Raw genomic sequence first — 14,657 nt, 5'->3', positions numbered from 1 at the left:
TACTGTACCGTACCAGACAGTGGCAGACACGACCAATCCAGTCCCGTCCCGTTCAGTCCAGTACAGTACAGCACATTACAGTAGACTGTAGTGGTGGGCACTGGTGGCATCCGTCCGCCGTCCGCCGTCCGGCCTCATCTCCGTCCATGTTGAGGGTATAGATTGAGATGATCACCACGATCCATTGCAACGCTGGTGCTACTCGTCACTTTCCAGCTCCCCGTCCCATGCACCGATGGCATCGATTGGCACAGGACTCTCGACAGCGTCGCCGGTCAGCCCACAGCCGGAGTTTACGCTGCAGCCTTGCACATGGTTGGCAGGCTGAGGGGCATAAGCACGAGCGACCTTCCTTGTCACATCCACGCCTCCTCCACTTCCTCCACTGGGGTCAGCGTGCACCAGCGCACCGCGAAAGCTGGGCACAAGGCTATCTTTTGATACTTATGTACGCTAGGCGATGCGAGCCCGTCGCGACTGCACCCATCACACACATGTGACATACTACCGACTGTCTCTCTCCCTCCCACTCGTCGCCCCGGATGTCCATTGCGCCAATCCCCTCTGCCACTGTACCCAGCAGAAGCAGCAGCAGCAGCATCGGCAGCAGCATCAGCAGCATCAGCAGTAGCAGCATGTCCGACTTCTGGCGGCCTTGACCGAACGAGACGACCGCGAAGCCGAGTCCATCTGAAGACGAATTGCGGGGATCGGGAGCCTGCAGCGAGTGAGCGAGAGCACGTGTGGTCCTTCCGTGGGCGGGACGGCGAAATATGCAGATGGTCGACCGTAGCGATGCAGCCGGATCACAGCAACACCCACCGCCGCCGCCGCCGCCAGAACATGCGGCGCAGACGCCAGCAGCAACGACGATATCGACCCCAAAGCAGCCATCGCAGCAGCAGCAGCAACAGCAACAGCCCAAAGCTCTCCGCTTCGTGACCACCTCTGGAGCGCCTCACCCCAAGCGGTATGTGGAGGAACTACTGCATGGAATGCATTCTGTCATCACAGCAGGCGCATACTGACGGTATGCGTATAGGCGACGTATCGGCGCGGCGTGTATGACCTGTCGCAAGCGCAAAACAGCATGCTCGGGCGAGAGACCAACCTGCGAGACGTGTAAGCAAAACAAGCTTGAATGCGCCGGCTACTCCGAAGCTACCACAACACCGGGCCATCATCGAACCACCACCACCCTCGAAAGCAGCAACAGGCGGCAGTCTGACCTTGGCGCTGGCACAAGTGGGAAGCAGAGCAATAGCCAAGACGTGCACGCGAAAACACCATTGTCACCAGGAAATGCGATAGCCAATGGGCGGATTGGCGACCAGTCACCACGCACTGGAGGCGACAAGCGGCCCCGTTCTGCAAGCGATGGCCAGCATGGCGAGAACGGGCAGGCTTCACTCTTCTCAGGGCCCCGGAATCGCATGCCTTACTTTCGATGGCTGGGCCCCACTGCGATTATGCCTGGGTTCAAACAGATGGTCGTGAAGGTGAGGAGAAGCGACACAGATGGCGGTATGCGGGCATCGACAGACGGTGGCGCTGGATCGCCAGCACTGAACGATCCACGTCCCAACGAGCGAAACTCGGCTGCCGCATATTCCGTTACGCCCACTGCTGTCGAGTCCGATATGCGGACACCGCTCAGTCTGCCCTTCTATGACACTTCTTCAGTGCCTCCCAGTGAGCTCATCACTCACCTCGCCAACACCTTTTTCACCCATCTGGGCTGCAACTATCCTTTCTTGCAACATGATCGATTCCTCAAGGACCTCGAAGAAAAGCAGGTGGATCCGGTTCTCGTCGATGCGGTTTGCGCGTTGGCCGCTCGCTTTTCCACGCATTCCCTCTTGACACAATCTCAAGCAGATGGCGAAAAGACTACCCCTGCGGACTATGGCCACGCTTTCGCACAACGTGCAAAGTCTGCATTGACAGAGACTTTCCCGTGTCCTAGCGTCGCAGCGTCTCAAGCAGCTCTCCTGCTCGCCTATAACGAGTTTGGCGAACAGCGAGATAGTGGCTTGTGGATGTATCTGGGCATCTCCGTACGCTTGGCCCAGGATTTGGGACTGCATAAGCTGGAGGGCCTGAGGTACGTCGGCAGAGATGGTCCAACCCCGCGAATGGTCAAACACGATCTGCATGGATCTGCATCGAGGTCCTTTGCACCAACGCCAACGATAGAGGACAACTCGGAGCACGTGGATCAAAGCATAGTCGACAAGCCTACCATGTTGGATGTGCAAAAGGAAGTTGAAGAAGCCCGAGCTGTGGAACAGGAACGTGTCGATACGTTCTGGGCTATCTTCTTCCTCGATCGTGTTGTCTCGTCTGGCACAGGTCGCCGCGCCACATTGCGAGATAAAGATATTGAGATTTCACTTCCGTCCCTGACGCAGACGCATGGCAAATCTGACTGGCCAGCACCATTCCCAGCTTTGATCCGGATAGTCCATCTGTATGGGCGTGTAGCCGACCTACTCAACAGCATCAAAGAACCATCAGACATCACGGCAGAAACCCCAAAGCGCCTAGCTGCAATGGAAAGCCAGGTAACCACATTCTATCAGAACTTGTCACCACGACTGCATTTCGATGCAGTCAACTTCCAGCACTACATGAAAGCCAGCGAAGGAACGAACTTTGTGCTACTTCACTTCTGGTTTCACGCATTGATCGTGATCCTCCACCAACCGACATTACTCAAGACCTTTGCAGGACGAATGCTCCAGCTGTTCCCTAATTCACAGCAGCTGAGTATGAGCAGTGCCAAGACGATTGCAGACATTCTGAGCTACTCTCAGCTGATGGACGGAAAGGCATCGCTCGGAAACCCCTTCACATCGCAGCCCATATATATCGCAGCGTGCGCCTTTTTGAGGGAGACGGCGGAGCAGACTGCTACCAGCAATGCCCAAAGCCGTGCAGGCAGCCCGAACCGGCTCGCGGTGAAAAGCATCAATTCCGAAGGCAGCCCGACGTCTACGGGGCCGTCGCACGAGGCATCACGGCAGGCATCATCAATGCCGAGCATCAATGCCACAGAGGTCCACGACGCGCGCCAGACATCTAGTGCCAATGAGAGGTCAACGCTGGCCAAACATACTTTACTGGCTACTGCAGCGTCACAACACTATCAATTATGTTACAAGGCACTGCAATCGCTCGAGGCGTACTGGGCTGGTACCAAGTACATTCTGACAGTCCTTGATCAGAAGTTCGAAGGCGTTGGTGATCCACTGCTCTACACTGCCGAGGAGGGCGAGTCCTCCATGGAGCAACCTCGGCCAGATCCTGTGTTCACTTCACCTGGATGGCGAAGGAAGCTCAGCTGGAGCTCCTACGTTGCCAATGCGAATCTGCCGTCGCCGTTCTGGCCACCGAAAGGCCTTGTCGGCCCGGTTCCTGGCAGCCCTCGGGACGGCGTGGATCCGAGCAAAGGTAAATTATCTCAAAGCGACGACAGTTTTTGTTTGACCTGTATTGACATATATCACAGCCATTGGGTGGACATTTTCGGGCGACATGAACTCCAAGTCCACGAACCTGGCTTGGCATTATGCTGGTGACGGGAGTAAAAATCCCAACCTCGATCCCAGACTGAGCTCGTTGGCTTCTTCGGCGTACGCCGCCCCGACTGGACAGACACAGCACACTCCGGGACCTGCACACTTGCATCCTGCGGGCACCACCATTTCGAGGCTGTCATCACAACAGCCCAAGTACACTGGTGTCGCAAATTCCGATGCCGAGAACTTGCTCGCACTGAGCTCACCTTACAACCAGCATGGTAGCCAGACATCGCCACCGGCACCTACATTCGCCAGTTTCCAACCACAACACCAAAGTCACGGCCAACCGCCATTGGCAGGCGGTCCGACCAATACGACGGGTCAGCAGACGATGAACGGCTCCATGATGATGAATCCACCGTACACTGGTGGTGGCTTTACGCTCAACGACTTTTCCTTCATGCCCGGAAACATGATGATTGAGTCTCAAGACGTGGACATGAACATGCTGGGGTTGGATGCAATGCCGTGGTTTGACTCGTATCCCATGCAACTCTTCGATCCCAACCAACAGGCTGCAGGTGGTAGTAATAGTGCAGGACGCGCGCAGAGGTAGCTTCTGGTCTTGTGATCTTCTTCGAGTGGTGTGCATTGAACGAGGGCCAAGAACGAAGGTGCCGACCTCGCCTGAGTTGGTGGACGTTTACACTACTCCAAGCACACATATGCTGCTAGTAGCTAGCAACTGAAAAAAACCCGCAATCGTAATTCACAGCAAATGCGCGAAATGTCTTGCGCATTCGCCCTACTATTCGCGGCTCACAGCGGCGATGGTATGCGACGACCACGGCAAACTCCTTAGAGCATTGCCGAATACAGTGAGCATACATATAGCTCACGTGGCGTGCAAATAATCTATATACCCCTTTTCGACAGAAACCATATATATATGCGATTTTAATGACAAACGAGAATCGCATAGCGGGGCTTTTTTTTCTTTATCAAAGCCGATATCAGACGCCGAAGCATCATTATCAAGTCAGACTTGATTTTCAACTTTTTCTCTTCCCTTTTCAAATCCTGTACATCATCAAACCCTTCATCTCAGCAGAGGCAGAAGAAAAAAAAAAGGCAAGAAAGTGAAAAGAAAAGACATGCCTCTCCAAGCCCAACCCCACCCCCCAACCCCAGCCTACCTCCCCCTCCCGGGCTCCATCCTCCACGCCGACCGCACCTTCTACCGCACCATCGCCACCTCGCCACGCAGCCTCTGCCAAACCTTCACTCTCCCGATCCGATCCGGGCGGGCGTGGAAAGTTTCTGCGGGAAAAATCATTCGAATTTCCACGCCCGAGGGCCCTCAAGTCGGGGATTTGAATATTTGGAATGCGAATGATCCGAGAGAGAAATTTTGGGCGGCTAGGACGAGACAGTTGCATGCTTCGCATGTTTCTACGTTTGATCGTTTGTGGAGTTGTTTGCCGTTTTTGAGGCCGTTGGGGACGATTATTGGGGATTCTTTGGCTTGGGGTGGTGATGATGATGATGGGAATGAAAATGAAAATGGTGAGGGAGGGGATAAGGGAGGTGGAGGGTATCCTCAACCCGACAAATGGGGAGGACGATGTCATGATTTATTAGGAACAAGATGTGACCCCTATGTCAACCGGATGTTGAGTGGAGATTCGTATGATTTTCACTGTCATAGTAATTTGACGCGCGCGGTGATGGAGTTTGGATTGACGGAATTTGATGTGCATGATGTGTTGAATGTGTTTCAGGTGACGGGGTTGGATGCGAAAGGGAGATATTTTATGGAGACGTGTCCGGCGAGAAAGGGGGATTTTATTGAGATTTTTGCTGAACAGGATTTGTTGATGGCGCTTTCTACGTGTCCTGGAGGGGATCTTTCGGCTTGGGGGTGGGGGGAGGGTGGGGAGGGGGTTGAGGGGGAGGAGAAGAAGAGTATGTTGGAGTGTTGTAGGCCGTTGAAGGTGGAGGTGTTTGAGTTGGAGGATAGAGATGTGGTGTTGAAGGATTGGAAGCCGTATGAGAGTCCGGATTATCGAGGCAGGCATGGGATGAGTGTGCCCGAGGGAGAGAAGCAGAATTGATAATTGAATGCTCACAACGAACGCCCAGCGGACAATTATTTTAAAACTACAACTTTGCCGCTGACTTGGCATGCGTCCCATCCCATCCTTCCAAAGCAACATTCATCTTCGAATCCAGCCGCGCCTGCGAAGCTCTATACAACTTCGGCAAATCCACCTCTTCCACCTCTTTCCCCTCCAACGCCATCTCCGCCAGCGCCTTCGCAGACAAAAAAATCTGCGGCATACCATGTCCACTAAATCCCGCACAAATAAACTGTCCCGCCTTCCCCGGCACAGCACCAACATGAGGAAATCCATCGGCCGAATATCCCATAATGCCCGTCCACACAGCATCCGTATACGCACCACTATCCTCCCAACCGCGAAAATGGCGTTGCATGTATCCGTCAAAATAGCGTTGAGCCGAAGTGATGAGGGAAGAGTCGTCGTAGTTTTCGTACCAGGTTTCTAGCTGGTGGAAATAATCTCGTCGACCGCCTCCGACGATGATGCTGCCGTCGCTGCGGGGGATGAGATAGTCGTATTCGTTTGGTGCGAGGCGCAGGATGTAGCTGTTGGAGAGGAAAGGTGCGTTGGGTTTGGTCGTGACGATGCGGCTGCAGATTCCTCGGACGCCGATGATTTTGGTTTTGTATTCTGGTAAGAGGGATGATGTGTAGGCGTTGCTGGCGTAGATGACTTTTTCCGCCGCGATGCTGCCTCGAGATGTTTCTACTGCCCATGTGTGAGGTTCTAGGGCGGGTTGGACGGATGTGACGGGTGTGTGTGTTTGCAAGTTTACACCGTGCTTCACGGCTTTGTTGAGCAAGCTGAGCACGAGCTTGTATGGCCAGACGTGGGCTGCAGTATATGTGAAGCAACCTTGGGCTCCTTTGACGCCCGATACCTATTGTTTTTTGCCAGGTCAGACCAAGGCCTTTAAACGTTGTTTGTTCAAAAGCAAGTAACAAAAAGAAAAATGCTGTAACTTACGCCTTGAGCGGTTCGTGTATCACTATAGTGCACTTCACTCGCCGTAGACACATTCGCTTCCGTAAGGGCATCCAGCCCTTGCTTCAAGTCCTTCCGCGCACCCTCGTACATGCATACATCAGTTGCTCTCGTCACAACAAAATCACATTCAATATTCTCTCTTTCTACAAGCTTCTGGACCTCCTTTACCTGTCTCGCCTCGAACGATGCTACTTCTTCAGCAGCCTCTTTGCCATGAGTCTTGAGAGCCCCCGCTGCTCGGTTATAAGGATCTGGCTTTAGATGGCCACCATTTCGCCCCGTAGCGCCCGAACATGCTTCTCTGGCTTCGAGGATGACGATGGAAACTGATCGACCCAATGCTTTGCTCTTTTCAAGCAAGTGATGGGTTATGGAAGCCCCAGCATATCCAGCACCGATGATGACAATATCTGCTTTGGCGGGCAATTGCTCGGTCGTTCTGTGATTGTCCAAGGGTTGGGGGTCAGATCTCCAGAAAGACTGCGTGGCATTAGCTACAGGTACGGCCATGGTGTTTCTCTCTTCGATCGGTGCAGTCTTGGTATTGTTGAATGAAAGCATAGGTGAGCCGTGACTTGGACAGGTGAACGGTACGCAGGGCTATGTGCTTGGCATACACCGGACCGGTGACCGGGCTTTGCCTATCGCTCGCGGCCGATAGCGCTTGTTCCTTCGACCAGCAATGCGTTTATGAATTATGAATGGTGGAGGTTGGACATGGATATGGGAAGGCGGCGTGGGGACATTCAATTGAGTCCGTCGCAAGTGGATTGCTTGGTAGACGCGGAGACCTTGTCAGCCAGCTTCAGCAAAGTGGCACAAAGCACATCCACTAAATCAAACAAGTCTGTTGATGCTTCATTATCCCCCAGTGAGCAATACGCTCCTCTCTCTCTTTGCAGAAATCATTTCCTCTGATGGGTACATACATTAGTGGACATCTCTGCTGCTGCACCGTCCTTGTTCACCTCACGTACACATATGGCCGGCGCGGCCCGGCGGTATATCACGATGTATCCCTTTCTTAGATCAGCTGCTCAAAAAACCAATTCCACTAGAATCGCAAAACTGCAGATGCTCGGCAGACAGCTCTATACCAGTTTTCTCAAAGACACCGCCGATTTAAGGCGGATCGACCATCGTGAACGCCCGGATATCATGCGACTTCTCGATGCATTCCTCAGTGCCAGACCTCCGTGTGAGTCGCATGTTGCCTTTCGGCATGACGCTGCTCATGACGGCGATACCAACGCGCAAGGAGTATCCCAAGGCATCAAGCGGAAGGCACTGGTCTTCAAGCTATGAGGATTGCTAGCCGACTTGTGCGGACACCAGGGACGGCAATTGGCCCAGAGACGTGCCGCGTATAAATCGTCCAAATCGGCCCATCGCTATAGTGGAGGTGGCACTTCTGGTCGAGGCGCAGGACCAAGAGATCCATTGGATATGCTGAAAGCCTCGTCAAAGTGATGCATGCCCAAAGCTTCAAAGTCAATTGGGGTCTCGTTGAACATTGATGCATCAAAAGGGCTCCAGTCCAGATCTCCAAAAGGCTCATACATATCGAATGTTCCGGCTGTGTGTGTTGGCAGGGGGTCAAACAGACCTTCAGCTGGTTCTCGCGTGTCGCCTTGGAATCTTGTGGCCAAGTTCTTGAAGTTGCTCAATGTCTCTGCGACTTCGTGACCTCTTTGAGCGTCGAGATGTCTGATAGCATTCTCAAGGGACGTCACGAGTGACGCTTCCGACCTCGTCGATGCGTTCGCGCTCGACATGTATCGGATGAGATTCATGCCTTTTCCGAGAACGTCACGCGTCTGCTGGGACGATTCGTGCAGACACTGTGCAAGCAAGACCAGTACTGCTGCCCTGCAAGCGGAGAATTCGACCCATGATGCTTTGGCAAGCCCAATCGTTGCATGCATCTGCTGTTCGATAGCGACGATTTGCTCCGCTGATCGTAATGCCTCACCTGCAAGCTCGGACCAGCGCTCGTTGAGCATGGCTCGGCCACTCAACTTACGAGCCGTTGCAGCATTTAATCTGGCTCTGTTGAGCAGAAAAGGTCTGCCAACGAAGACAAGATTCATGTGCTTGGAGAGATGTAGATGAGCCACGGCTCGTGATTGCTGCATGGTATTGATGTCCGGGATGTGTGCACTTTGCCACCACTCGAGATATTGGCCCTTGATCTGCAGTAGCCGCTCGAAATACGTGTGGCGCAATGAAGGGGGCGACTTTCGCAGCATGAAGATGACAAAAGCCATATCGCCCAGCCAATCGGTGATTTTAGTCATACTATTCTCCAGTCTCCTGATATCTGTCTCCGATTCCGTCGCTGATATTGTGTCAACAGGATGATCAGCATCGACTTCGTTCGACGAGATGGAGGCTGGTCGGCCATGCAGGATGCTGACTCGTTTCTCCAGACGGTAGGTACTCCACCACAGCCTGTTACGCAAATCCCGAGTATAGGCATCGAATTCATTACCTAGATGCTTTCGATGCATTCCATTCTGTATCGCCATTCTCAAGGCCAACCCGAGATACGTGTAAGCCACTCCGTGCGCATCTAAAGGCAGGGCGTAGTGAGCCAGGAGAAGAAATGCTTGAACGCTGTCCACACTGGCTATCGCGATGATATCCGGGATGAGGTCCGCCGCTTGCTGGTAAAACGAGATGCCAACAGCATCAGCGACAGACTCGATGGCGTCCTCGCCATAAGTTGGTGTATTCTGGGGCATATGGGCGAATTGAGTTCCGACTGCGAGCACCATGAGCGTACTACATAGCCAGCATGCGTCGTCGGCGGTTAGCACGATATTCTTTCGATACAGAGCATTGACTCGCTCGCGAACCCATCCTTCTTCGACAAAAAACGTCGTCTGCTGAGCGAATTGGCAGAACTTGGAAACTAGGAATAATGCCACATCTTTCCCAGGCAGGCTTTCCAGGATTGATTTCATGCTGGAGTCCCGAGATTTCAAATGATGGGGTCTCCAATAGTCCAGAACCTGGAACTGATTGACAGCCTCGCCGCCTAACTGCTGCTCAACGTAGGACTTGAGCCTCATGGAGAAGTTCCAGTGCGAAAACTCGCCCGAATAATGCCAGATTGAACTTCCCGATGTGGTATTTGCGGAGACGTTCTGGACACTGAAACGCTCTTCTTCCAGCGTGGGTGTTTCCGGGTCATCGGTGGGCTTCCTGTGCGTGCCGTCGCTCTCGGACTCCAATTTGGCCACGATCTTGCTCAAAGCATCATCTGTGAGGGTCACGTCTCCGAGAAAGTGTCGGGCAATATACTCGAGATGCTGAACGCGTTCGTGAGATGGGCTTGCGCGCTCCGCATGCGATTTTGATGGGCCATTGTGGGAGGATGAAGCAGGCCGCGAAGCAGCATCGGCCGGCTCGCACAAGCGGTTATATCGCGAGCATCTCGAACACGGCACTTGGCCATCGCACTTCTCCTTGAGTCGGCGACAACTCTTGCATGCAACTGCGGCTCGCTGGCGTTGCTGCTCTGGAACCTTGGGGCGTTTGCGCTTGCGAGGCGGCTTTGCAGGCACAGACACGGGCACGGGGACAGGCACAGGCACAGGCAGATGAGCACTGGGTGGTGCTGTTTCGGCCTGTGGGAGTCCCGTGGTGTGATATACCGACATGGCAGTGAAGCCATCGATTATCCTCTCCGCGATGCGAGTTGTGGTGGGCGACCTGCGGCTAGATTAGATTAGATACGCGTGATGAGCTGTCTTCACTGTCTTGCGGTATACGGTACGGCACGGTGGCGTTCCGGTACGGTACGTATCCCCGTGCAAATCATACCGTGGGCCTGGGCTTTGACGAGAGAGGGTGAAATGAGTCGGAGTAAATTCGGCACATGGAGCGAAGCGACTGGCTGATATCAACCGATTGCCTATATACTACACAGGATACATCTACTTATCCGAGGCTCATTCTTTTCCATCTCTACCAATTCATGTATCGATACATCTCCATACCGGCCATGCTTCGCTAAAGCTGCTGCTGCTGCTGCCCACCCGGCAGGTCTGTACTAAAAGCCATACTACCATTATCATAACTGGCAAAGTCACTACTCATAATATCATCAAGACCTTTCCAGTCAATCTCCCGTCCGGGTGTGTTGAATGTGGGCAAGTCACTAAAGTCGAATTGTCTGCTTGTCGGGCTCGTGAATTGGGCATTCTGTCCCATGTTGTCCGTATCGTTCAGCATCTGCGCAAGGTGTCTCGAGAATGGGGAGACTTCAGTCGACCCGTTGTTGCTGCCACCGCTTACAGTGCGGCCTCCTGGAGTTCGTTCGACTCTGCTCGGAGTCGAGCGTAAAAAGTATCGTGTTGACGATGGTGAAGTCATGAAGTCGTTGACACCGTTCATGTCAGCGTTATTTGCTGCGTTTGCGCTGGGTGTGAGTGGCTTCCGCTTGCGGCTGTTTTGGGATGGCGTCTTGAGCAGAACGTCCGGTCCAATCTGCTTTTGCGACAGTGGCGTAATGTTACGCTTGGCAGGTGTCTTACGAGCGGGAGTCTTGAAGACAGCACCCGGCGAGCCTTCGAATAGATGTGACAGGTCGCCATCCTCGTCGAAAGGTGGAGCCATGTTTTCCTTATCGTACGCGAAAGCTTCGAAGACATTGACATCGTTTCCTCCGGCGAGAGCTATCACCTCTGCAGTGGGCTTCTCAGTCTGTGCAGTCATCGAAAGAGGTGCAGACTCGGTACGCGAGATACCATGGTTATCAAGGCTTTTTTCTTCGCCATCGCGGCGAGGCGATGGAAAGATCAAGCGTCGTGTTGGGTTGGGCGTAAGGTCCACCTCAATTGGACTCGCCTCTGACCCATGAGATCGGACAGGACTAGACTGAATGGCACGCATGTACTCTGGGTCGCGATGAGGTCTCCGTACATTGCCATCGTCGCTGGCTGCACGGCGAGGCTGAGTCTCAAGACTGCTCGCACGGCGTCGTCGACCTGTCTGTGTAGGTGCAGACTTGTCAACCTCCGCTTGAGGTATTGGAGCAGGCGCATGAGGAAGAGGAGCAGCCGCTCTGTTGGTTTCTTCTGGCATGATCTGCTCGCTGTAGAATGCTTCGGACGCGGGCTCGTCCGTAGCATAATCTCCCCTTTTCTTGGTGGCCTTCTTTCCAGACTTGCGTGCCCACTTCTCGGGCGGTCGCATGTTGCAGTACTTGTTGAACCACAACCCGCAGGGGTTGCAGAGTACGTTGTACTCAAATCCTTTGCCGATGACCATATCCTTGGTCTTTTTCATGGTCTTGAGGATTTGGAACCTGGTAGGCTCACCATCTTCATTGTGCTCAGTCACCTTCACCGCTACTGTTTCACCCTCTCCTGCAACAGAATCCAGTGGCCCGGGCTTACCATCCACCGTCTTGACGTACAGCTTTCGCCAAGTCGGCGTTTCGATGGATCCACAATGAGAGCAGAACTGGGGCATAACGCCCTTGCTAATGGACTCTTGTAAACGCTGCTCGATAATTTGTCGTCGAGGCGCACTAGATCCCGATCGCGGGCCTTTCGAGCGTGCTTCGGCATCCTGTGGCGCTGGCGAGCCCGATTCGGATTCATTCGCTGTATTTGTGCGCGCCAACAGCCGTCTGGGCTGTTTGACAGGAGCTTTCGTGGGTAACGCTAGCGAGCCTCGTCTTGACTGTGAGACTTGATCGTCGGGAGGAGACATTGCAGACATAGCCCGTGGGGCTTGCTGTCGGTATTGCGATTGCCTTGTCTGCATGTCAGCATTCTTTTCGCAACCAGCTTGCTAAGGTCCAACATACCCATGAGATCTGCCACGTGTACCGGCTTCCACATCTGGAACATCGCTGCTGAAATGCATGTCTGAGTACGGCGCAGGAGTAGCTTCAATCGGAGAGCCCTCGCTCTTAACAAGGGTCGATTGTGGGCCTTTGCTCGATTGGTAGCGTCGAGCCATCTGGACGTACTCAGCATCAGGACTGCGATCCGCGTCATCCTCCATGCTTTCCATGATGGTGCCACTGCGGAATCCGCCACTCATGTATCCACTATCAGCCATGTGCGACGCCATAGTTGGCAGACCTGGGCTGCTGGGTTGTGGGTGATTGTAGCCAGGCACAATGGGAGGCGACGAAGGGATATCCATCGGCGTGCCGTCGCCGTTCATACTATTGCCGGGAGAGCTGCCCTCGGGTGAAGTCATGACGTCCGACATTAGATCTACATCAGACATGGCATCAGAGTCCGCCACGGATGCTTGTCGAAGTGAGCTTCTTCCAACAGCACTTTGCAGTCGCGGCTGCACAGGTCTAGTTCGTTGTGGTACGGGAGTCGGAGCACGTGGAGGCGGCTCAAGATTGGTACCAGGCGCTGTTGGTCGCTTAGCAACTGGTCTAAACATCTGCATCGAGGACGATTTAGCGGCAGTTACACGAAGATCAGCAGATTTTGAGCCAAACGAGGATTTTCCACGCCAGTCTGCTTGTACGACCTTGGCACGTTTGCGTGACTGGCCATCTTCGTTGTAAAAGCTCTCGGTTTCTTGTTGCGCGGTCTGCTGTTCGAATGCCTGTAAAGGCTGTTGTTGCATGTGGGATGAAAAGGATTCACTTCGAACACTGCCACGTGAATCGGGACGCGTTTGATCCGTAAGACTGGGTGCATTCCCTGAAAAACTTTGGTGACGTAACAGCTCACTCCGAGAGCTCGAACTGGAGACTACCATAGGGCTTCCAGCTCGGCTGCCTGGTGCGCTGTGAGAATGAGTCAAAAATGCGGGGTTGTAAGAGGCAAACGCAGAGTCTGTCGGGGTCTGTGAGACTCCCACGGACGCGCGCTGCTGCTGAGCAGTGGCTTCCCCACTGCCTTCCGTAGCCATGCCGAATAGCTCTTCCAGCGACGCCGTATCGGACCCTTCACCCATTGAGGCCATACCAAAGTCGAAATACTCGTTGGACTGTTGCTGGGGCTTACTCTGCATGGAAGTGTTCCACGCATTCGGGTCGAAGCCAGCCGAAGTTGCAGGACTCGCACTGCGAAATGTGTCGATATTGTTCGGGGCTCGCGATGGTCGGGCCAGCGGTGTCAGTTTAAACTTGACCTCAAGCGTCTCCTTGACTCCGTTGTTGAATATGGCAATGTTCTTGCAGACTCGTCCTGTGATCATCGTCTTGCTATCCTCGACGACGGGCATGGAATTGCCCAATAGCGAGGACATACGACCTTGGCCGACCACAGGCGCGTCGTATTCGCTGTAGTCATAGGAGTAGACGGAGAAGTCGCCATTTTCCAATTGTGACATGATCTCGGGAGAGGCGGATACCATGGCGTCTATGCATTGCTGAAGGTCGATGACGCCGACCTGAGACTGCTCATCTATCGCTACGGCAGGAATGTTCAAAGTCGATGGAAGCCGAGCCAGACACGTCGTCTTGCTCTCAGAATCGAAGGTGTAGAGAATCTTGACACGCATCGGACGCGTCGGTATGTCTGCAAAATCGCCGGTGGAAGCCATAATGAATGTCGATGTAGGAGGTCAAGTTGAAGTTGGAAGTGTGGAAGCTTTATAGACGCCTCGCGGGCGGTCTGAGGGCTTCCAATCGTGCTACAGCATACTGTGGTGGAGGCGGTGTTGGTCGATTCGTGCACGCGAAGCAGTGCGAGTGATGTCGAAGCGTAGCGGGATAAGGCGAGGATCGCTGGAAATAAAACGACTGAAGAAATACAGATGAATACTAAAGGTCGCGATCGGCAATGTGGACGGACAGTTGGTGGTGGTGGTGGTGGTGGTGAGGATGTGGTGGTGGGAGAGAAGGCAAGGCAAGGTAAGGTAGATGTAAGGTAAGGTGAGTAAGGTAGTGTCTGAAGTCGCGTGTGCAGATCGGCCCCAACGCGTAGAGCTCCGTTCGATCATCGCGCATGGGCGCGTATCACGTGATGTCCACTTTTGCAGCCACCGCGCGTGAGACCAGCCAGCGACAGGACGCAAGACCTAGAACGAAGTC

At 53.8% G+C, this 14,657-nt stretch overlaps 6 protein-coding genes across 6 annotated transcripts; 3 read left to right on the top strand and 3 right to left on the bottom strand.

Annotated features, from left to right (window-relative positions):
• The first annotated feature begins 363 nt into the window (after nt 1-363).
• On the top strand, nt 364-4,440 carry SEPMUDRAFT_147008 (uncharacterized protein). Its single transcript, XM_016904026.1, has 3 exons — nt 364-970; nt 1,043-3,453; nt 3,512-4,440. Exons 1-3 carry the CDS (start codon nt 774-776, stop codon nt 4,138-4,140), a joined length of 3,237 nt encoding a protein of 1,078 aa, XP_016763140.1. The 5' UTR covers nt 364-773; the 3' UTR covers nt 4,141-4,440.
• Nucleotides 4,441-4,678: 238 nt separating this feature from the next.
• SEPMUDRAFT_153938 (uncharacterized protein) lies at nt 4,679-5,638 on the top strand (the record flags this gene model as incomplete). Its single annotated transcript, XM_016907535.1, has 1 exon — nt 4,679-5,638. One exon carries the CDS (start codon nt 4,679-4,681, stop codon nt 5,636-5,638), a length of 960 nt encoding a protein of 319 aa, XP_016763139.1.
• Nucleotides 5,639-5,702: 64 nt separating this feature from the next.
• Nucleotides 5,703-7,144, bottom strand: SEPMUDRAFT_79242 (FAD dependent oxidoreductase; the record flags this gene model as incomplete). The annotated part of the gene is made up of 2 exons (XM_016910216.1): nt 5,703-6,527; nt 6,614-7,144. Coding segments are annotated over 2 exons (1,356 nt in total), but the record flags the coding sequence as incomplete, so codon positions are not given.
• A 250-nt stretch (nt 7,145-7,394) lies between these two features.
• Nucleotides 7,395-10,519, bottom strand: SEPMUDRAFT_161286 (Fungal_trans-domain-containing protein; the record flags this gene model as incomplete). The annotated part of the gene is made up of 3 exons (XM_016907927.1): nt 7,395-8,210; nt 8,322-10,179; nt 10,463-10,519. 3 exons carry the CDS (start codon nt 10,517-10,519, stop codon nt 8,026-8,028), a joined length of 2,100 nt encoding a protein of 699 aa, XP_016763136.1. The 3' UTR covers nt 7,395-8,025.
• On the top strand, nt 7,616-7,939 carry SEPMUDRAFT_114145 (uncharacterized protein; the record flags this gene model as incomplete). Its single annotated transcript, XM_016901078.1, has 1 exon — nt 7,616-7,939. The coding sequence occupies one exon, from the start codon at nt 7,616-7,618 to the stop codon at nt 7,937-7,939; it is 324 nt and encodes a 107-aa protein (XP_016763137.1).
• Nucleotides 10,520-10,557: 38 nt separating the features above from the next.
• SEPMUDRAFT_147006 (uncharacterized protein) lies at nt 10,558-14,298 on the bottom strand. The gene is made up of 2 exons (XM_016904025.1): nt 12,456-14,298; nt 10,558-12,401 (listed from the first exon to the last, which is right to left on the bottom strand). The coding sequence occupies exons 1-2, from the start codon at nt 14,165-14,167 to the stop codon at nt 10,652-10,654; spliced, it is 3,462 nt and encodes a 1,153-aa protein (XP_016763135.1). The 5' UTR covers nt 14,168-14,298; the 3' UTR covers nt 10,558-10,651.
• Nucleotides 14,299-14,657: the final 359 nt, after the last annotated feature.

The sequence above is a fragment of the Sphaerulina musiva genome (assembly GCF_000320565.1).
Source record: "Sphaerulina musiva SO2202 unplaced genomic scaffold SEPMUscaffold_2, whole genome shotgun sequence".
NCBI lineage: Eukaryota > Fungi > Ascomycota > Dothideomycetes > Mycosphaerellales > Mycosphaerellaceae > Sphaerulina > Sphaerulina musiva.
Note: the sequence above shows the minus strand (reverse complement) of the source record. Positions and strands in the feature narration are given on the sequence as shown.